The sequence below is a fragment of the Mercurialis annua genome, linkage group LG4 (assembly GCF_937616625.2).
Source record: "Mercurialis annua linkage group LG4, ddMerAnnu1.2, whole genome shotgun sequence".
NCBI classification, from domain to species: domain Eukaryota; kingdom Viridiplantae; phylum Streptophyta; class Magnoliopsida; order Malpighiales; family Euphorbiaceae; genus Mercurialis; species Mercurialis annua.
In genome coordinates this window covers 22,740,657-22,764,569 of record NC_065573.1, presented here as the reverse complement: position 1 = coordinate 22,764,569, position 23,913 = coordinate 22,740,657, and the positions used below count along the sequence as shown (strand labels likewise).

The window sequence follows — 23,913 nt, the reverse complement described above, 5'->3', positions numbered from 1 at the left end:
TAATTTTTTTCATGCAAGTATCATATTATCATACTATTATCATTTTATTATCAATAAGAACCTTATCATAATTCACATTATCATCTCGTTATCATTATTTTTATGTAATTTTTTCCCATAGATGTATCATATTATCATACTATTATCATAATTTTATTATTTAATTATCATCTGGTTATCACTGATATCATAATTTTTTTTGTAATTATATTTTCACGTACGGTATCATCCAATTATCATAACCTTATCATACTTCATTATCATCTAGTTATCATAATTTTTATGTAATTTTTCTATATAGGTATCATATTATCATAACTTTATTATTTAATTATCATCTGGTTATCACTGATATCATGACTGGATTTTGTAAGTATATTTTCACGTACGTTATCATCCAATTATCATAATCTTATCATACTTCATTATTGTATTGTATCATATTATCATATGATTATCACAATATTACATTATCACATGATTATTACAATTTCACCTATCATATAATTATCAATTTATCATATTGCATTGTCATCTTATTATCATGCCATTATTAGTATCATATATAGCAGATTGTTATCATAATTTTCTATAATTTTTTTTCAAGCAAGTATCACATTATCATACTATTATTATTTTATTATCAATAAGAATCTTATCATACTATTATCTTCACATTATTATCTCGTTATCATAATGTTTATGTATTTTTTTTCATATAGATATCATATTATCATACTATTATCATAACTGCATTATTTAATTATCATCTGATTATCTCTGATATCATGAATTTTTTTGTAATTATATTTTCACGTACGTTATCATCCAATTATCATAACCTTATCATACTTCATTATCATCTATTTATCATACTGTTGTGTTATATAATAATGTTATGATAACAACGTGATAATCATATGATAATCAGACGTTTTTTTTATAAAAATTTTATTTCTCTTCAGTTTTATGATAATGATATGATAATGCAGTGATAATTATATGATAATCAGATGCTGTTTTTTTTGCAAAAATCGTTTTTTATGCAGAAACTCATTATTTTCATCATAACATTGTTTCTTATGCATATTTTTAGATCTAAAGTTGAAAAAATTCAAGATTAATTTATTTAGATATGAAAATTAAAATAAATCGTATTTATCACCACGAATTAAGAAAAAAATCGCTAAAATCAAATATGAAAGGACGACGAAACAATGGCGGGGCGACAGAGAAACAACGAAAAAAAAAAGAATAAAAATAGAGAAGAAAAAAAAATAAAAGAAGAAAAAAAATGGTGAAGAAAAATGAACCAGAGAAGAAGAGGAAAGAGAGAAGAAAGAGAGAAGGAGAGAAGAAAGAGAGAAGCAGAGAGAAAAAAAGAAGAAAAATGACAGGTGTTGCTTAGAGTAAAATAAATATGATTAGAATAAAATAATAATAAAGAGTAGGTATAATTATAATATAAACATGTCTTAGAGTAAAAAAATAAATATATTAAAAGGATGAGGTATTTTTTTTATCTTTTGCTTATTGAGGTAGGAAATCATATTATTTTCAAAAAGAGAGTATTTTTCCTAATTTTCTCTAATTTCATTCATGGAGTGGCTTAGCCACTTGGTAAACACTAGGTAAATAAGAGGGGGTTCAAGCAAGTTTTTTAAATTGTCAATGTTATGTAGACTATAATTACTCATTAATTCTCTTACTTTTAATTTTATTATATATTATATTATTTTTTTTAATTTTACCCCATTTAATCTCAATTTCTGGCTACGCCATGATCAAATTTATTTTCTATAACTATATAATTGCTTTACAATTCAGTAATTTCCAGCTATTGTGGCAATAAAACGCATATTTTTTTTACTATGTTCAACATTAGTTGTGTGAGCTCAAAATCACCAAATTTTAAAACAATAATAGAATTATATAAAAATCAATGACAAAACTGACAAGTTTAAAAATAGATTATAAAATTTTAATTTCATATAAATATCATAAAATTAGCAATTAGCCAAAAAAATATTAGCATTAATTAGTACATTAGTTCTTCTTTTATAAAACTAATTCATATTTTTTGAATAAATTGATCGTATTTATAAATCTGTCTGATGAAACCATATATTGATGGCCTATCTGGTTTGTTTTTTGGATTTTGAGAATACCATGTGAACAACAATAATATTTTTGTACATAAATCAAAATCTTATCAAGTTGATTAAACATAATCATTAATGTACACTCTTCCTAATAGTTATAATACGTTCAATTAATTTGAGAGGATCATAATTATATTTATAAGATAGAGTATTCTAACACTTTTGATATTTATTGTAATTTGTAATTTACAATTTCATTCTTTCGTTTAAAATTCAAATGATATAGTCTTCTATTTTAGTTAATAATTCATTTATTTTCAGTGTTAGTAAAGAACTTAGTTAATATAGTTAAATTTTAATATAGTTCCTAAACTTATTTCTAACATAAATATAAGACCAAATGTTGTAAAAAGGCCAAACCTTTCATAAAAGTTTCACAAAAGTCCCGATCTTTCAATTTTGTCGATTTTGGCCAAAACAAATTATTTGGTTTCAATTGTGGCCAACTCTCAATTTGATTTCAATTTGCCTATGTGACACCTATGTGGCGCCTATGTGGCATGCCAAATATTGAAAGGTCAGGACTTTTGTGAAACCAAATAATTCATTTTTGGCCAAAATCGACAAAATTGAAAGGTCTGGACTTTTGTGAAACCAAATAATCAGTTTTTGGCCAAAATTGACAAAATTGAAAGGTCAGGATTTTTATGAAAATTTTGTGAAAGGTTTGGCCTTTTTACAACATTTGGCCCAAATATAAATATTCATTATATTTTTATAAAATCTAATAACTTAGTTAATTCAATTTACATTTTTTTTATTAATGTTTTTAAAATTTAATTTGTTGTTTTCAATTTTTCTCAATTTGAAGAAAGAAAATTAAAGAAAAGAATAAGAAAAATAAAAAAAGGAATATAAATTAAAGAATATTAAAATAATGAAAATAATAAATAAAATTAATTCATTAAATATATATGTCAAAAAAAAAAAGTTTAAGTACCAAATTGAATTCTAATTAAATTTATGACTTAGTTGACTAATACTAAAAATTAACAGAATGAATAAAATATTAACGGAAATAAAAATAACTATTTAATTTTCAAACAACATGGACAAAAGTATAAAGTGTGTTATATCTAAGGGATGTTAGAGTAATTTACTCAAATTTATATATACAAGAAAAAAATGGGCAGAAAAATAAAATTATGTCAAGAACATGCGTCTACTTCTTAAAGCTATCTTTTGTTGCAGAACAGTCTTAGCTAAATCATTTTTACCTTCTCTGTTTAACCCAAAGAACAAAGTTCTAAAGTTTATAGTACTAGGAACAATCCCATCATCCATCATTTCTGATAAAACCTGCAATGCTTCTTCAGATTTCCCTGCCTTACATAGACAACTAATGAACATAGAGTAAGTCATGAAATCAGGTTTTGGTCCTTTGATTTTCAGATGATTAAACACATTCCAAGCATCATCAAATTTCTCCGTGTTCATGTATCCACGAATCAATGCTGAATACGTAACGATTGTCGGTTCACACCCCTTTCGTTGCATTTGCTCGAATATTTCGACAGCTTTTTCGGTTTGCTTCTCCTTGAAGAAATGAACTATTAAGGATGTATAGACATGGACAGTTGGATCGATGCCTGCGTTTTTCATTGAATCTATTTTAGCTAATGCCTCTTCTTGTCGTCCGTTTCGTAGTAGCCCGTGAACAAGTGTTCCGTATGTGTATTGATCTAAGGTAGATCGCTCTTCCTCAACTTCGTCGAGCAATTTTAAAGCTTCGTCCAACTTTCCTGCTCGACAAAGTGCCCTAACGTGTAAGGAATAACTAAGGGGAATGGTATAACCAATTTTTCGAAGAGTATCTGCGCTCTTTTTAGCTTCTGATACTTTACCAGCTTCACAGAGACAACTGAGATAAGTTTCTACCACTTCTCTGTCGGGGACATGTCCTGCAAGAATCATCTCATGGAATATACTTATGGCTTCTTCGACTTTTCTGCCTTTCTTCCCACAAAGACTTACGAGCAAATATTTGTATGTACTGTCATTTGGTGCGCATCCATTATCTTTCATCTCATAGAAAATCTTTAAAGCGATCTCTGTTAGACCTATTCGACCATATTGCATTATCATGATAGCCCAAGTGTCTGGTGTTATTAAGCAGCCTTTTCTTCTCATTTCGTAGAAAAGACTCCTCATGTGCTTGAAATCCTTCCCGCGTCCTGAAATTTTCATAGCCGCGCTGTATGTTTCTGCAGTGTGGCGATAACCAGATCGACTTCCCACCCATGAAAAAAAGTTTAACGCGGCTTTTCCGTGGATACTGCAATTTCGCAAAATCTCCACCACCAGTGCAGGTGTGAACTGGACAGTGCATTTCTCAAGAGCTTCTCGCATAATGGACCAATCCTTTGACGAAGATAATATCTTGCAAATTTCTTGTAAATCCTCGTCGTTATAACTCTTTGAATCTGGCTTCACCTGGTGAAGCTCTACCCATCCTTGCTCTGAATTTATCTCATTGCAGGTCTCCGAATGTGGTTCTGTTAAGCGACAATCATTCCTTCCTTGATCGGGCTGATAGTGGTTCCGTTCCACCTCTGATGCCCCATCTTGTAGGGAATGAAGTGTGCACATCCTTTGCATCTGCTTTACTTTGTGGACGTTTTCCATCTCTCCCTTTTTCTCCATATAAAATATCGCCAACTCGAATATTTTGTTATCAATGTATATCTTGGAGGCCTGCATTTTGTACAAAACCTTCATAACCTCATCTGTTCTTAAAATTTTGCAAAGCTCTTTAGTGAAAATGAAATAAAACTTCCAAGTAGGATTAATAACTCCCTTATCCTCCATCTTGTCGAACACTTCCCATGCTTCTGATATATGGTTTTGGCGAACATGAGCTGCAACAACGGTTGCAAACGCCACACTGTCAACCTTAACTCCTCTTTCCAGCATCTCGTTGAACAGCTCAAAGCTTTCGCGATATTGGTTTAAACTGAACAGATGTTGCATTAATTCTGTATAAGTGGAAGTCATTGGCTGATGTCCTAATTCTTTCATGCTTTGAAATAGCTCAATTGCTTTTGAAAATTCTTTCTTCCTCAAGTACCCATTTATGATAATCCCATAAATCTTTTCATCAACAAGATCTCTCTTCTTCATAATTTCAACAATTTCCAAAGCATCTACAATCCTATCAGCCCGGCACAGTCCTTTCACCAAGATCTCAAGAAATTCATAGTCAACTAATACATTTTTATTCTTGAGGTCACGAATTAGTGCTAGAGCCTCACTAATTTTCCCAGCAACACAAAAACTCTTCAGCACACAAAGATGAACATCACGTTCCGGAATCTGTGAAAGCCTAACCATATCATCTGCCACCAAGTGGACAGCGCCAACCTTTCCTGAATTCGCGATGCTATTAAGCAACAGCTTATACAGACTCAAACTCAGTCTCATGTCCTTCTGTATCATCTCCTTGTAAATTTCAAACGCGACCTCACCCTTTCCAGCATTGCAAAGAGAATGCACCATTATTTTATAAATTCTCTCATCAAGTTCAAACCCAGATTTCTTCATCTTCTCAAAGAACAACAATGCTTTACCAATCAACTTTGCCTTCCCAAACTGCGAGATAAGAATGCTCCACGTTTTAATATCCTTTTCACACAAATTCTTCTCCATTTCCTCCACCAAATCATCCAGCACCTCGAATTCTTTCGCTTCCCCAGCTATATACAACATGGTATTGTAAGTCTCAGTTGTGTGACAAAACCCATTTTTCCCCTTAGCCCAATTGAAAAACCTAAAAGCTAAATGAGGCACTTTAAAGCATCTCTTCAATACCTTCTCAACAACCTCCGGTTCTAACCGAAACCCCAGACTGTCTAACCTCTCCTCCATTAACAAAATTCCGTTTCCCGCACGAACTATGGCAGTAATTTCATGAACTATAGGACTAACATCAATTTCATCCAAATCCCCCCTCCGATTTTCATCGAGACCCGACAAAATCTCCTTCTCCTGCAAGAAATTATTCAGCTCGGCATTTTCACAAACACCTTGTGTGTGATTCTTCAATGCCACATTACTCCAATGATTTTCTTTGGATATTAGAAACCCATCTGAGTGTTTATCTGGGATGAGACTATCAGCTCCCAATATCTCCGTAATTTCCGTAAAGAGTGAATTTGTGGCAGTTTCCGATGGGCCCTGTAATATGCGTTTTCGGGTTTGCTTACGGGAACGGTGGAAACTCCGGTGGACGGAGAGCTGAGAATTATAAAGCTTGAAGTTTGAGTTTGAAGTGAAGAACTGAAACCTAATTATATGCTTCATTAGCTTAATAAATGCAAGATTGAGCGTTTCACAAGCAGCACAAACCAACCAATATCAACAGCTTCGCGGCTTAATCCTTTCCCGCCAAATTGAAGTCGTTTTTTTCTTCTTCAATGAAACGGCTTGTCGTTCCTTTTATATTTTTGCGCCTGAAATGACTGAATCCCTTTTTCTTTTCTTTTTTGAAAACATCTTTTTTTAGTTCAAATCTATTTTCAAATTGGCTTTTTGTTTATGTTTTTTTTATTTTATTTTTAAGGGGTTTTTACAAATATATCAAATTTATGATAGTATTTGCAAAAATAGAGGTTGAGTTTTTTTTTTTCTTTCAAAAAATCCAAATTGACTTGAAAATTAAAAATGCCAAATGAAACGGTACGAGTTTACTATCGGTATAATTTCACTACATTTTGATATTATTGTTAATGAAATATAAAAATATTTGATAAGTGTATTATTCTATTAAGAATCAGAAGGTTATTAATAAATTATAAGTGTAATATTGATATATGTATATTTTTAGTTTTATATAAATTGATATGTATAATACTGTAAGTTTAATTATAGTATATTTTAATAAATTATGAGTATACTGTTTGTATAATTTTAGTATATTTTTAATTTTTATATTTTACTAATTTGTTCTAATTTTAGTGTATTTAAATATTTTATAAAACATTGCATGTATATTTTGTTATTTTTTAAATATATTATTAGTATAATTTAAGTTATATCATAATATATTATAGTTTAGGATTCTAATTTTAGTTTACATAATTAAATTTTAAAGGTAAAAAATAAATAAGTATGTAATTCATCTAATTTCAGAGTTTAGAAACTGAAGTAGATGTCAAGTGACATTTTGATGACCAAATTGAGCTTTTCAGCAATATGTAATGTATGCGGACAATGGACTATTTTATTTTTGAGAAAAAATCACATTTACCCATACGGTGGCTAATTAATCTCAGATATACAGTTTGACCAAACCAAGTTGATACCATACGGGTTGACCCATCTTTCTTTTATAATTAAGTTTCATAAATTGAAAAATACTGTTTTACAATAACAGAACACATGTTGACAGAACTTTTCCAATTCAAAACTATGAAAACTTTGAGAATGTTATGTGATCAATCTTATTCTATCAAAACTTTCTGGGTGTTTTTTATATTAAGATATTATTTTAGATTTTTAATGATTTGATTTTGATTTTATTGATTTTTGAAGAAAAAATAGCGATTGGGTCTGTGGGTTTGATAGGAAGAAATGGGTGCGGCAGTTATTCAATGTCTTTTCTTAGTTTCAGATGAACGATGTTTATGTTTCTTCAGATCGAACAAAAATAGCGGTGAAAGACGAAGAAAGTTCTACTCCGACTCCATTAGACATGTTTCTGAAAATCAGTCTTAACAAAAAAGGGCTAAGAACACCATTGCCAACACCAAAGTCATTGCCAATCTTCTCGCCGTTATTCACGAGGTTCTTTTTTATTATTTATTATTGTTACAAGTGTCGGAGTTAGTAGCAGTGGCTGAAGAAGAAGCTGTGTCCGGTGAAGTAGAAGAAATGGGTTAAATGGAGTCTGTAAGAAGTGTTTGTGCTGTGAAATCTAATGGTGGTTAATAATAGATGTAAAAATTAAGGAAGAGTTGCATGTATAAATAGGAAAGGTCAAGTTTGGTTGTAAGTTGTTGGTTGGGTGCATTTGTTTAAATAATTTGAAATTAAATTTTAATTTTTTGAATTTAATTTACCATAAAATTTCAATGTGTTTATCGTAGTTTTAATTTTAGCTTATTAAAAAACAAATATTAATTAATTATCGGTCTATTTTTTAATTTACTATAAAATATAGTTAATTTATAATCCGTTTATTAGCAGTTCACTATTCGTTCACTAAAAGATAAATTAATTTACTAACCTTTTACTAACAATTTAATATCGTTTTACTAAAAGATAAAGTTAATTTATTAATATAAAGTATAATTAATTTATTATCCGTTTACTAACATTTTACTATCCGTTTACTAAAAGATAAGGTAATTTACTAACCGTTTATTAACAATTTACTATTGTTTTACTAAAAAATATAGTTAATTTATTATTAATATTAGATTAAAAATGGACTATTAATTTTTTAAAATACTGATAGTAAATCAATAGTGAACCGATAGTAAACTAATAATAATTATTTTTTAGTATAATAATAGTCAACCAATGCCTTTAGTCAACCGTTAGTCAAATAATAGTAAACTGGTAGTCAACCAATAGCAAATTGGTAGTGAACCAATAGTAAACCGGTAGTCAATCGATATTAAACCGGTAGTCAACCAATAGCAAATTGGTAGTGAACCAATAGTAAACCGGTAGTCATTAAACCGGTGGTCAACCAATAGTAAAATAGTAAACCGGTAATCAACCAATAGTAAAATAATAAACCGGTAGTCAACCATAGTAAAATAATAAACCGGTAGTGAACCAATAGTAAACCGGTAGTTAACAAATAGTAAACTGTCAGTCAACCGATAATAAACCGATAGTCAACCAATAGTAAACCAGTAGTGAAACAACAACAAACCGGTATTTGCTATGGATTTTTTAAAAACAAGTTTAACAAGTCGTTGGATTTTCAACTATTTCATGAAATAAAAAAATTACAGAAGCCTTCATTATTTGTACAGAATTGAGTCATATAAATGTTAGTTTTTAATGAATATTTTATAAATTGTAGAATGGGGTGGTTACAACTTCTCTACCACCAAAGCTTAATGCTACTTGTGCTTTTGTTCTCTTTCTTCTTCTTAATTTGGTACAAGATGTTGCTTCCAATACTGCAAAATCACCAAAAATATAAATGTTGGAAGTAGCATTTCAACTATGACTCAAATTGCTCAACTAGGATCTGCAAGAAAACCAAATCAAATTAAATAACCAACTCACAAATTAAACCAAATCAATTGCAACAATTAATTACAATCAACATGAACCCTAATTTACACATCAAGTAAACCACAAAATCAACAATTAATGGTTTGAAAAGTAACAAGTTGTGAGCATAAGAGCAAATGAGAAGTGAGAAACTTAAATTTCTTAGATATTTGCAAAATGTGTGCTGCTATACAATGCTTTATACTGGCCTAGTCATCATGAACACAAGAAAGTATAGTGAGAATCTGTATAATGACAGAAAACCATATGAACATTGCTTATTATAAATTTTACACGATTAAATATAAGAGAATAGAACTAATTGAAGTTATTGCTGCAACATGCTCGATCTAATGATAAAGCCTCTACACAAAATGTTCCTATCATAAATATTTACAAGATTCAATGTTTACGAAATTCAATAATTGATAAGTTACAAATGAAGATTATGGTCTAGTGTCATACTCAAACAACCAAATTTGTCCTTTTCTTGCATTTTCTTGAAGGGCAACCTTGAAACTGAAAACATATTTGATAAAATAATTGTAAAATAATTATTGATTAGTATGTGGAAGTAAAACTTGTGAACTGGGTAAGACTTTTTAAGTACCAAATTACAAAACTTTTTCACAGAGACATTTTAACAAACAGATAAAATGCAACAACTAATTCATGTAGTTATAGAATACGCCAGCTCTTCTTTACAATATTATTTTTTATGGGCACTCTTTAAGATCATGTCTAATGAGATAATCCTAAGAACTACAAAATGATAAAATCCATGTACCAGCTGAACTTCGTTGTCTTTCCGCGCTGGCAGAGATTGGTGGAAAGAGGAGCGCTCATCAAGACACGGAAGATTAAAGACAGGACCATGAAACGCAGAAACTAAAGATCGGCTTTCACTGATCTTGAAACGAGCTTTCTTTTTGGGCAACCACCAGCGAGCCGAGCCGGAAAAGTGAAAACAGATGGCAGAGGAAGAAAATTTAGAAAGATCAGATGAACTGTATTAATAAAGTTAATTAATGGTAATATTGAGAGAAAAAAGTTTAATATTCAAACACATTGAACTTTTACCGTTTTAATGAGGAAGGAATGGCCAGGCCGTATTTTTGGTATTAAAATGGGTATCCAACGTGCTGGGCCTAATTTCCTCTTTATTTTTAGCTCATCCATTCTATCATCTTTTTCTGTTTAATCCCTAACCGTGAATAGTGACAAAAACTTCATCTCACCATTACAACTCAACTAAAACACTTTCATTCACAACTAAAATTTCCTTATCCACCTCGGAACATATTATTAGATTTAAGTTTTGTGTATTACAATCGTAGAACAATAGATTTATAAATAAAAATCAATTAAAAAAATGGACAACTAGATTTGATTATTTATGAGTAGTTTTTTTTTTCCAGATAAATGGTAATTATATTAGCACAAAATAAAACGAGCACTAGAGCCTCATAAAGAAATCTAGGCATCGGAATACATCGTTACCACCAAACAAAAAATGCGGATTGTAATATCTATAATGAATCACCCCCTTATTGATACAAAGAAAAATCAAATCATTGTAACTCGAAACTTCATTGCGAAAAACCATCTTGTTTCTTACCTTTCATCTCCCAAATACCATAAAACCAAATTGTTGCCCAAAAAAGTTTATATTTTGAGTTCGCCAAATCCATCCATTGAGAACAAAAGCTTGTATATCATCCGGCATCGTCCAAGCGATAATACCAATCTTGGATAAAAGATTCGACCAAATTGCTGAAATAACTCCAAAAATAGAACCAACAGTCTCAAAAGTTATAGAAGCAACTATCTTTTGCCATTAAAAGTTGTCGAAAAATGGTGATAGAAATTAAAAGACAGTGACGGTTTTTGAATTTTCCTGTGATTTTGGGTGCAAGAGTTTACATGTGAAGGGTATTAACATGTTAAACAAAGTGAGGCGCAACTCGTTGCGAGATTCGGTGGCAATTAGACATCGATAAATGGTGTATATATTAGCACAAATTTAACAAATTTTTTGCAGAAGTGGAAAAATCAAACCGTATATTTATAGAAGTTATAATTTAGTGTTGCAAACTAAAATATACATCTAGATTTAAAATTATTATTGGAAAAATGGTGTAGTTTTTGTTTCTTTTTTAAGTCCAAAGTACGATTCATTATTCGTATTTTCAAGTTTTCTTGTGGCATTTTTTTAGATCGAGCATAAGTGGAAAAACAGCCCAAAAATATATCTAAGTGTATCAATTTTCTTCACAAAATATTGAAATCATTGGCATAAAGATAAGAATAATGATAATTAAATTTCATTTTAATTCTTTAAAAATATGTTAATTCCACGTACTTTACAAAAAAAATTACGCTTCGGCAGACAGTTAAGCAACGTTATGCCCGCTAATGATATGTTTTGGTTATATACAGCCGCGACCACAACTGTAGCCATTATCTTGATTGAAATCCATCGGATAACGTAATGCCCCCTCTAAATCCCTATAAATAACGCTGCATTATGCAATTTTTTTTGTTGAAAGCTACATTATGCAATGGCCATTTAACTCCATGGCCACAGTGTTCAAGAAATATTCCTAACTTCACATGCCCTTGTCTTCTATGATAATGTAAAATCAGGTCGCAAAACCTGACCACATTTAGAGCATCTGAAGTTTGATTAGATTCCTTTAAAATGATTGAGCTGATATAACCTCAGAAAAAGTTAAGAATTTATTCTTGAGAACATTATTGCACAAACATATTGCAAGCTCTTTCTTCCACAATGTCTTTTTATAACTCAATTTAGTTTTAATACTCATGAATGCATAGATGTTGAAGAGAGTACCTTTCTAAAGCCGCTTCACAATTTCTTCATTCACACGATCATAGTAAGTCATTCGACGAATACAGGCTATAGCATCTTCAAATTTCCGCCTTTCAAAAGCATTTCCGAATGAATTAGACCAGTTTAGCAACTTTTCTCTCATCTACATAAGCAAAAATCAAAGCATGTTCATACAAGTTAAAGGAAAAACAAAAAATTGCAAATGCAACCTGTTAAGTGGTAACTACAGTAATCATACAGTCATAAAGAAATTGAGGCCTTTCTTTGATATCTATAACTACTTTCAATCATCTAATGCTCAGTTTTGCCTTGTCTATTTTCATAATTGCAGCATATGCTCCGAGAAAGAGTTATACCAGAGATTGAATCGCACTTAAAGCCTTTGAGTCGGGTGCCTCCTCAACTGCTTCTCTAATTTCCATAATCTGCAGATTCAGAACATAAATAAATTATACAATTCTTTTTTTTCTCGAAGAAATCCTTCTTTGAATTTAAGAAAGGAAAATGGTGAAATATTCAGCCTAGAAACTCGCTGCACTCATGCATGCTAAATGTTCAATGAAAGTTCAAAAAACACAACAAAGGCGAATTTCAGACTCAAAAATGAATAAAATATGGTTTTTTTTCTGAAAAAAGGGCCAACAAATACAAAAGCAATGAATTTTGACAAGAAAAAAGTAGATCAAGCCAGTAGAAAAGCCATATTTTCAACTACTGCAGCACATTTTTAAAACAAATTATTGGAAACCTACTTATGTGTATTTAATGAAAGAAAGCACGAACAAGAAATAAGAACCGAAAGTATTCAAATCTATGAAGGTCAAGTGTTTTAGAGAAGCAAGAAGTTGAAAGATGCTGTAATATAGAAAACAACTAAAAATTCAGTATATGTAATTTGTAAATTGTATTTGGGATATGTCAATTGTATTTGGGTGTATACCACATTAAACTCTTATGACTCACCTCAGCTAGCAAATGTGGTTCAGAAATTGTTTCTTCTTCATTAACATCTACTCCTTCAAGCTTTAGCTGTAACAAACAGAAGAATCAATCTCATAAATGTTTTTAAAAATAGCTATATAAAGTGAAATTTCAGAGGAAGGTACAGAAAAGCAAAATAATACATATAAAGGAATATTCTTATCTTTGTAGTAAATTCCAAAATCATTTTTCAAAACATGCAGCAGCATAAAAAGAAAAAAAATATAAAAAAATCCATACCGACAATGTCTAGACATGATCAGAATTTGCTTGCAAAAACAAAATTAAAAAGAAAATAAGTATCTGAAGAGCTGGAATATGAGGCTGCTATACCTAGCATATACGTAGAGTGTAAATAAATGCTAAAATGTAATGGAATGGAATCCTATTTGATAATGGTTGATAAAATTCAATTATTTCAACTTAAAGAAGACAATGGCACATATAGAATTGAAAGTGACATACTTTTGCACAAATTCATTTCCGATTTGAATTCTTGCACACGATTAGGTCAAGAACAAGGCCGAAAAATTCAAATATACAATTCAAAAGGCAGACATTAAAAAACAAATCACAGAAACAGAATAGAATAGACAAACATAAAAGTAAGAAAAGATTACAATGTAAATTGCCCTTAAGCGAGGATTTGAAAGCGTTCTATAAGCATCAATAACGCGAGCAGACTGTTCAGCAGCAAACTCTCTCTCTTTCTACAAGCAACATTTATAACAAAATAAAAACACAATCAATCAACACCTAAATTGAATCCAAACAAACGAATTAAGTTAACATAAATTTGATCAAACAGATAAACAAAATAAAACCTGAGATTTAGAATGAACTAAATCAGGATGCAGTAATTTCTGCCAATCTTTGTACTTCCTCTCCAAATTCTCACCCTCTTTTATTTCATATTTCTTCTCCCTGCTTTAATTTTTATTATTATTCGATTTCAAACCGAAAAACAATCGAAATACATGAATAACCTAATCAAAAGCTCACAATTACTATAAAATAAATTAAAAAACAGAGTGAATGTTACAGACTTACAGTCCGAGAATCTGAAAGTAATCAATAGATTGATCAACCGGCTGTATAGCTCGGCAGGACTCGCAAACCAGAAACAGAGATTGCTGTTGTGGCTGCGCATTGCAGTTCCAGCAACTATGAGTATATCCGGACGGTTCGGAGGAGAAGAAATTTTTCCGAGAAAAATAATTTAGAGGATTCTCGAGAAAGTGATGGTTTTTAGAGCATCTTGAATTCGTGATAGCAGACGAGGAATAGGAGTGGATTTGTGGTAAGAAACGACGCGCCGTTGAATGAAAAGTTCTGCGCTGGAGTACTGTAGAGAGAAACGGTGCCCATAGCTGCTTCTTTTTTGTCAACATTTTTCCCTTTTTTTGGCTTTCTGTACTGTTGGAGAAGACACCAGTAGCAATTGCTTTTTTTTTTTGGGTGAATAGTTTTAATATTTAAAGTTATTTTAAATATATTTGATCCCTCCAGTAATTAATTTAATTTTGAATAATAAATAAAACAAAATAATAAAACATTTAAATTATATAAACTCCATTAGATTTGAATTTTAGAATTTTTTTTATTATGACAGGAGATATATCGGAGATTTTGGCGCATTCACAAAGTGCGGTCCCAAAACTCTCTGAAAAAATCTTACCGAGCGCATATGCTATTTGAGCTAACATTTATTGGCAACTTTAGAGTTAAATAGTACAAAATTTTATTTGATAAATTATACTCGAATAGTTCGGGTTTAAACACGGGTGGATATCAACTTTCTCAATTTAATTAATATCAAGCCAGTCTCGAGTTGAGCAGTTCGAAAAGGAAGATATAAATACGGAAAGGAAACATAGGAAATTTTAGTAGAAGTGTAAAATTATCAATTATTTTGTTCTCGCTTTGATATGGAAATGTTACATTATCATACATGAATTATACAAATTATTAGTAGTATTACATAATACAAATATATATAATGGCACACTTGATACAATTAATTGGAAACCAAAATGTCCGCATCTATGTAAGCTTGAGATGACGTGAAAAATCAGCAGTCTTGGCATTTTTGTTGTGCTAATGGTCTCAATTTCTTCTCCGTCAAGGTATCATTCATCGACGGCTCATATCGAAGCAACAGAACATATGGTTTTTCTTCCGACTCGGTTTCTTACTGTTTATCCCATCCACTTCGGTAAGCATTAGCTTATCGTCGCTCAATTTAAGTGGCGTATTTGATAGAGCTGTTACCTGTTCCGGTGATGGTGATGCCGGTGCTATCTTGTTATGGTTTACTTCTCTTGCGAAAGAATTTGACCCCGTACGCCTGCGATACAAAAATTAAAACTCTATCTCAATTCACTTTCATTAAAAGGAAAAGTGATACTGAATCGGAAGTAAGCTGCAAATAAAACGAAAAATGGAGGAAAAATAAAAGTAATTGCATCAATATACATATTAAAAATATTTTACAGCCATGATAATTACTCAAAATTATCAACAGCAAGCTCACATTTAGTACCTGATATCGCAATTGCTCGAGCTAGTCTTTGATTCATGTGATGTCCTATCGACAATTCTTCCTTTCTGGGATACTTCAACAGGGACCTCAGTATCTGAAGAAACTACATCCTTTGCAAATATAGAACTTGTCTCTGTAATCTTTTGTTGAATTGGAGTCTCTTTGCTTACGGAGACGGAGGAAAACTTCACTACACTGTTATTACCACGTTCTCGGACTAAAGTAATGGCCTTCTCTAGAGTATATAAAGCTCGTTCGACCTCAGGACTAACTGCAATATTTGTTTTATGGTTAAGAGGACTTCTCGTTGCAGCTATGTAATTTGACGGTTCAGATATGTCATTTTTGAAATCTATACTGAAATCACTTTCTTCTTCCTCAATTTCACTAATTATTTTCCTATATGTAGCTGGTACAGTGTCGTATGAAGTTTCAATTGCACCATTGCTATGAACATCGTTGTGTTCGACGGACTTAATTTCATCTTTCGATTGTCTGCTTTCTTCACTCTCATGAGTCTCACCTTCCTCAATCTCACCAAAACTTTTCTTGTCAGCGACTTGTTCATTCCCGACCATAGATTCACTTGCATTGTTATCAGCCGAATTGTTATGCATCTCTTCTGTAGAATTCCCTTGTAACGGAAGGCAAGAGTCGGTCTTGAGATCTTTCCTTTCCGGGGTATCGTTTGGCTCAACGGTGGACAATAGAGCCTCGTGTATTCGAGCATACAATGGATCCTCCAAAGCTTTGCTATAATCTTCATCATTGTTGGAGACAGAAGCCACTGCCTGTAGCAGTCAGATATTCGACCGTGAGAAAAAGAAACAGATGTATGTTTAGCAAGAACCTATCAAGCAGAAAATTTAGTAGATCTTCGTATTCCCTTAGTCAAATTGCATACGTTAAACTTAAGAAAATTCAAGGCCCGATTTTTCTCATTGCTGCTTGAATACAACGCACGATTTAAATAAGTTAAGCTAATTTCTGTTTTAAGTTTTTGTAATAAAACAAAGAGCCTTGAATTTTCAAAAAGCTGAAATAATCATTGATTTATACATGTCTGGTGCATAAAAAAGGAATCACAGATGTGTGAGGATCATAGGAAGAAGTGTACAACCTTCTGAAATAGTTTGAAACCGCTTCCAACAAGCTGCCGTGATATGAAATTTAAAAGGGATGGTGGAACAAAGTCCAGCTTCAAATCCACAGTCGCTATAGTTCTGCATAAATTTCTCAATTTTCAGATTTTTCAACAAAATCGAAAGCATAAAACAGGAATATCTAGTCCTCCAAGTGATTTAGTGATTGATTTCTTTTCAAGCACCCTCGCCTTTACTTAAAAATAACAGGAGAGAAAGAGTAATAACAGTTTATCATATCCTTTTTCAGAATCAAAATTAAGTTAAGCTTAATAGACTGTAATTGAAAACCAAGTTAGATTGCTTCCTTTGGCAAGTTAAGTTAAGACAACTAAATAAATCTAATACTAAGAGACTAACTCTTCATGCGTCCAGCAACTACTCACCGGAAGTAACTTCTTTCAGGGGTCACTTTCTGTATGGCAAAGCCTCCGACTATATCAATTCTTACCACATCCTTCACTTCAGGGATGCCATCCCTCGTAAATCCATGGGTACTTTTGTCAATGTTCTCCGCATCTGATATCTGAAAGCATTAGTATGATAAAGTTCTGTTCAAATTCAATCCGTGATTACCGATTTTCCAAACATAAATGCATAAAAGATATCGCAAACAAAATTAGATCCTTCAATCATCTTAAGGGATTACCGAGTTTACGAGAACAACCAGCAGACCTTCTTTCAGGTGTTCTAATAAAAAAAAGTGCACAACAGCTTCCCTAGCTGATAATGGCCATGTTACCTTCACCCTTTCTTCCATAATTTAAGGAAAAATCAGCATTTGAAGTTTTAGATTCAAGCAAAGGAATTTTACAAGCAACGTTTAAACATGTTATACAAACCTCAGCAAAGTTAGATGTTCACTGATCCGAACTTTTTGTAAACATTCGCAATATGTAATTCGAAAAGGTGGAAAACTACTCTGTGGCCACCTGGAAAAAATTACATAATATCACACAACTATAGTGACTTCTAGTCCATAGTATATGAGAAGGTTGTTAATAAGAGATTAACGAGAGAAATAGGTAAAAGAAATTCTCAAGTAGCATTCTAAACTTAGCATCCGTATATGCAGAATAAGAACTCGAAACATCAATTAGAGTAACATAAAAGCACAGAGTTGGAAATTAATGCTTTCTGCAAACCAAATAATTTAAATGAAAAAAAGAGTCATTTCAAATAAAATTGGACACTGAAACAATGTTATATATGCATATTTATACCATTCCTTAAACTCGTAAAATTTCCTTTTACCGATATCAAATTACGAAATGAAGCCATAGCACTAATAGAAACAAATCTTACCATTTCTTGTAGAGTGTTGATTCCCAAGAGACGCATAAACCTGCATTATGATATTATACTTATCACTGTCAAATTAAATAACTGCAACTTCTAATTCATATTTGTCCAAACTTACAAGTATCAAGAGGCCCGTCGACATAGCCTTCAACAAGTAATGTGTGAAGGGGAGTACCGTGAGGTCCTGGGCGATACATGACACGATACTCTTCATTATCATCTTTTAACTATCAAAGAGGAGCGAGCGTTAACAAAGACAATATATAGAAAGCAACAAACAGTACAAAAATATCTCAGCTATGGTATGCTCGTTCTTTTACGGGATAGGCGATCAACGAGAAAGAGAATAAACAGAAGTAGTTGGTCAAGAGGACATACTTTCCATTCACCATGAGAAGTTTGACCATTTTGTAATGTCTCGTGGTCACTAGTGCTCCTCAACATTTGAAGAAAATAGGAGACTTCATTAGTCTTTCTTTGAATTACATTCTCACTACAGCCTACAAGTACAGAAGTAAAAAGTTTCAGAGTTGTAGATATATGAAATTTTCTGTGCAATTGTGTAACCAAATCGAGTCAACTCGCGAGTTTCTCAGGATTGATTCAACGAAATACTCAAAATCGATTCAATATTAACCGAGAGTCAAACTTGAGTTCAAGCTACTCAAGTCAATTTTTGAGCTGAGTTTGCGCATCATGATGAGTCCAATCGAGATTTAATTAATTTATTTTTTATCAATTATAGTATGCATATTTACCAAAATACCCTTATTTTTAAACTAAAATTTAAAAGTCAAACTCGAGTCACAATTATCCTTCCAAGTTCGGGTTTGAACTCCTAAAATGAAACCCGATCGAGTTCGAGTTGAGTTTTGAGCTTTGCACTTTAGAGTGTGCATGAGTCGAGCTCGAACTTAACAATATTTCGACTTGACTCGAGTCGATTTACAATAGAAATGAGCTCTCAGAATCATTTGTATTGTTCCTAGGAGCATGTAAGAGAGTTTGGTAAGAAACTAGCCTTCATCTTCATCAAGTGAAGAGCGGAGAAGCTGATTCTTGACGAGGGTTCTAAGTGAATCTTCATTTGTGAGTTCAGGGGATGCCAATGTTCTGTCCAGCCTTTCCCTATATTCTGAGATTTTCTCATTCTTCCCCATCTTTGCATCTCCAATACTACTTTCTGAAATCAAATATAGAACACACTTATCATTGATTAACCTAAGACATTTAAAAAGTTTTAGGAAAATGAGACATTAAATAACCAATAATAACTTGCAACATACTATAAATAGAATTAAACAACTTGAAAATTTAATACAAGGGTATTAAAATTCTTCCATCAATAACTGTAACCAATTCACAAACACAATTTATGAACATATCTAAGCCAACCAAAAAAAAATCAAAGTCCATCAAAAGAAAAGCTCCAAATAAAGGAACTACACGATCACCATAACAGAAAACTGCTAAGGTCGTGAGTTCAATTCCTCACATAAACGCTCACCGCTCCCCAATTATATATAAAAAAGGAACTAGAGGATCAATCAAACTCATACCTCAAATTATGAAGTTCCTTCACAGGAAGAACCCGGGTGGGGCTGTTCTTGGCCTTCAAGAATTACAAAGAAAAGCTTGAACTTAACAAGAAATGATGAAGATGGATATAATTTGCGCAGATCTCAAAGTGAAAAAGAGAGTAAAACAATGATTACAAGTCAGACAGAGGCACCTGATACGTGACTACCCAGAAGGGTAAGGAACATGGACTCTTCTTGAACTTGACGAATTCGTAGAAAAATATTCAGCTTTTTCAAAAGAATAGTACTTTAAAGTTAGTTTGTAAAATACTAATATTAGCTACTGAAGTCGAGGTTAGGTTGCAGTGGACAGTCTGTTTGTGGCGCTGTAATTTCCCAACTTTGACGTGCGGGTACTCATTTTTTTCAATTATAGCCAACATTTTAAAGGTTTTTTTTCCTGTTTTGGTTGCTAAATAAACATTTTAAAGATTTTGGCTTAAACTGGAAAAAGAGAAAATCTATACCAATATCTATCTATTGATCTATCAATATTCATATATTTGTAATAATCGAAATAACAAAAATAGCCATTTCGTAAATTTCTATTTAGATAAAATATTTACTTAATTTTTAGTTGTTACAAATAGATAATTATTATTAATGTTCAATTAGTTTTCAGTTTAAATAAATATTTAATTAATTTTTAAAATAATTATTCATAGGGATTTTTTATATAATATCCTCCTTTTAAAACTTAACTACTATATTTTTTTAATTTTTGTTGCTATCTTATTTACAAACTTAATTTCAAAAATGACTCTTCTTAATTAGGTCTACCTTTATTTTCTCTCGTTTTCTCATTTTTATCAAACTCTCTTATCTCTCTTTCTCTCTTTTCAAATTTCTTTTTTTTTTCTTTTTTTTTTCAAATCTACGATTTTTTTAAATTTGCGAACACAACATCACCTTTTTTTTTGTTTCGTCGTCGTCGCCTTTTTTGGGTGGTCCAATTGTCGTTATTTTTATTCAGGTGATTGTCGTCTTATTTTTTTGATGATTTATTCATCGCCATCTTTTTTTTGGTGGTTTCTCATCATCGTCAATCTTCTGCCTTTTAGATTTTTTAGGTTTTTTGTGATTTCTTTAAATTTTTTGTACACAAATTATTATTGATCTCTTATTATTATAATTGTTTATATAATTATTCTCATATTGTGATGCTACTAATTTTGTACACGTCGAATTGATTATGTTTTAACGGTGTTTTTATAGTGTTTTTAGGGTTGGGTGTTTTTGCTACTGCTTTCATACACAGTGAATTGATTTATATTTTATGGTGTTTTATGGTGTATTTACATTAAAAGACCATACAAATACACTATAAATATTGTAAACAAAACACTGTAAAAACACCATAAAAATACCACTAGAAAATAAAAGAATTATATAACGTAAAAAAGTAAAAAATAAATATTTTTGAAATTAAAATTCTAAAACATGAATCTTGGATAAATAAAAAAAATATAACATGTAAACAGGTTAAAAAAAGATGCAGAGTTATGTTTCAAAAGATAATATGAGAAATTTACTCTGACTCATACATAATTTTCAATTATTTTAATAAATTATTAGTTTGATAATTACTTTTTATTTAATTGAATTATAAAACTTATCCTTAATGGAAAATTTTGTACTTTTTATTATAAAAATAATTATTTTAAAAGTATTGTTCTCGTGTTTTTTTTATTTAAATAAGTTTTCTATTTAATTTTTGTTTTTAAAATTATTTAATTTATATTATTAAGAGTTTACAATTTATATATAGAGAGAATTTCCCACAATACCTCTTTTTAAAACATAACTACCTCTACACCTTTATTTTAACTTATTTATTTTTCATACCTTTTCTTTTTACCTGAGGTATCTGTTTTAGAGTTTATATATTAAAAATTCCCTTTTTTGATATTTTATATCTTTCTTATATATATATTTTTTATATTTTATGGTGGTGTTTTTTATAATATTTTTATGGTGTATCTATATGGCATTTTTAGTGTAAAAAATCATAAACACCATAAAAAGTATAAATCAATTCGATGTGTACAAAATCAGTAGTAAAAACACCATAAAACAGCATAAAACATAATTCAATTCGTTTTATACAAAATCGGTAGCAAAAATACCATAAAACATAAATCAATTCGTTGTGTACGAAATCAATAGCATCAAATTAAGAGAATGAAGAAAAGAATTATATTAACAATAGATCATATATTAACCAGAGATCAATATATCTGTAATAATTTTTGTACAGAAAACCTAAAAAATCTAAAAACGACGTCGAGGAATCTATCGGAATAAACAAGGTGATGAAATTCACTGGAAAAAAAAAGTGACGACGAAAAATTCATTGGAAAAAATGCGACGGCGAAAAACCAAGACGAGAAATGAAGTAGTAGAGAGAAAGAGAAAAAAATGTGAGAGAAGAGAGAGAGAATAATATGATAGCTATGATGATAAAATGATCTAATATGAGTTGAAACTTAACATGTAGTTGGTATTTTTGAAATTAAGTTTTTAATTTAGGTGGAGAGAGAAATTGTTAAATATAGCTCAAAAAGGTGAAATTAAGTTTTAAAAGTAGGATATTATATAGATAATCTCATTTATCTAACCTATATTTAGTTTTAATTTTTATATTATTAATTATAAAATGTATTAATTTTAAAATTACTTAAAATAATTATAGAAAGTAGATGATTGGTTCTTTTCCTTTTTTCAAGCTCTTATGAATTGAGAAATTTACATGATTATGATTATGATTATGATTGAGTCCATATAAATTCTCATAGTTTTAGTAAGAGTTTGTGTAAAATTATACTTTGACATTTAATTTAGGTTCATTGTAAAGTTATTTTATATATATAATATAAATATTATTTTATCTATTTATATTATTCAATGAAATTGTAACTATTTTTTATTTTAAAATAAAATAAAATAATTGTAGAAAGAAGTCTTGATTTAATGATGGCCACTCACTTTGGGTAAAAAGAAAATTGAGAGAGCATGGAAATTTAATGATAGTTGGTAGTGTGATGTTAATGTGGAACACCATAACCTATATTTCATCCTCTCCTATTGAATTTGCTTTTGTAGTGAATCTAGTGATAACATTTAAAGTTGGAAACTTTATTAATTGTGACCATTGAGTAGTGGGTCAAGGGATGAGTTTGATAAAAAAAAATTGGTAAGCAAGTGGGAGATGACTAATTTAAAGCATACAACAATATTATTAGTGTACTTACACTAATTTATGATGGACCCCTATCATATACATAAAAATGAGTATAATAAAAAATAATTAAAAGAGGTCAATAAAAAATTTATTCCAAAAATATATGTATTATATCAGGTAAAGATGAGCAAACTATCGGTTAAATAAAATTAATTTATTTATTTCTGTTAAATTTAATTATTTCAATTAATTTAAATCATCAATAAAAATTGTTGGTATTTATGACTAATTACTTTAAAAAAAACTAGTTAATCAAATTAATTGAATAATTTATATTCATTTTTAACAATAATTATATATATTTTTAATTACCGAGTTAATTGAAAAATTCGATTTGGTTTGATTTTATATTTCAAAATTAATAAATTCATCAAACTAATTTAATTAAAATAATTTTTAATATCATTTGAATTAAAAGAAAATAATCTAATTATTTCAATTTCAATTTCAATTAATTCAATATAAACTTTGACAGTTTGCTTACAATAAAAAAATAAAATTATTTCATATAGAAGTTGTATCACGCCGTATGCAACATGTCAATGAGTACATACAATACTAAAACATTTTATTATTATTATTTATTATTATTAAATATTTTAGTATTACAATTATTCTGTTAATTTTTTTTCATAAATAACATGGCATGACCATTGAATAATTATTCTAGAGAAAGTATTTGTGATATGCAGGGTTTAATATATTTTAGGTCACTGAGCTATAGTGTTTGTATAAAATAGTTATCAAACTATAAAAAGTTACAAAATGATTACCGAACTATATTATTTTTACAAAATGGTTACTGGATTATAAAAAGCTACAAAATAGTTAGCAAACTATAGTTTTATTATAAAACGGTTACCGAACTGTTGTTTTTTT

General features: G+C 30.3%; 3 protein-coding genes across 3 annotated transcripts; all 3 read right to left on the bottom strand.

Moving 5' to 3' along the window:
* Positions 1-3,171: 3,171 nt before the first annotated feature.
* On the bottom strand, positions 3,172-6,742 carry LOC126676148 (putative pentatricopeptide repeat-containing protein At5g06400, mitochondrial). Its single transcript, XM_050370289.2, has one exon. It carries the CDS (start codon positions 6,459-6,461, stop codon positions 3,306-3,308), a length of 3,156 nt encoding a protein of 1,051 aa, XP_050226246.1. The 5' UTR covers positions 6,462-6,742; the 3' UTR covers positions 3,172-3,305.
* Positions 6,743-11,688: 4,946 nt separating this feature from the next.
* Positions 11,689-14,674, bottom strand: LOC126676310 (iron-sulfur cluster co-chaperone protein HscB homolog). The gene is made up of 7 exons (XM_050370487.2): positions 14,278-14,674; positions 14,052-14,151; positions 13,848-13,937; positions 13,210-13,275; positions 12,603-12,671; positions 12,247-12,388; positions 11,689-11,912 (listed from the first exon to the last, which is right to left on the bottom strand). The coding sequence occupies exons 1-6, from the start codon at positions 14,616-14,618 to the stop codon at positions 12,251-12,253; spliced, it is 804 nt and encodes a 267-aa protein (XP_050226444.1). The 5' UTR covers positions 14,619-14,674; the 3' UTR covers positions 11,689-11,912; positions 12,247-12,250.
* Positions 14,675-15,127: 453 nt separating this feature from the next.
* Positions 15,128-20,127, bottom strand: LOC126677883 (uncharacterized). The gene is made up of 12 exons (XM_050372697.2): positions 19,946-20,127; positions 19,773-19,825; positions 19,235-19,396; positions 18,592-18,713; positions 18,332-18,440; positions 18,217-18,256; positions 17,754-17,843; positions 17,561-17,660; positions 17,298-17,437; positions 16,890-16,992; positions 15,770-16,560; positions 15,128-15,574 (listed from the first exon to the last, which is right to left on the bottom strand). The coding sequence occupies exons 3-12, from the start codon at positions 19,371-19,373 to the stop codon at positions 15,361-15,363; spliced, it is 1,848 nt and encodes a 615-aa protein (XP_050228654.1). The 5' UTR covers positions 19,374-19,396; positions 19,773-19,825; positions 19,946-20,127; the 3' UTR covers positions 15,128-15,360.
* Between the last annotated feature and the right edge of the window lie 3,786 nt (positions 20,128-23,913).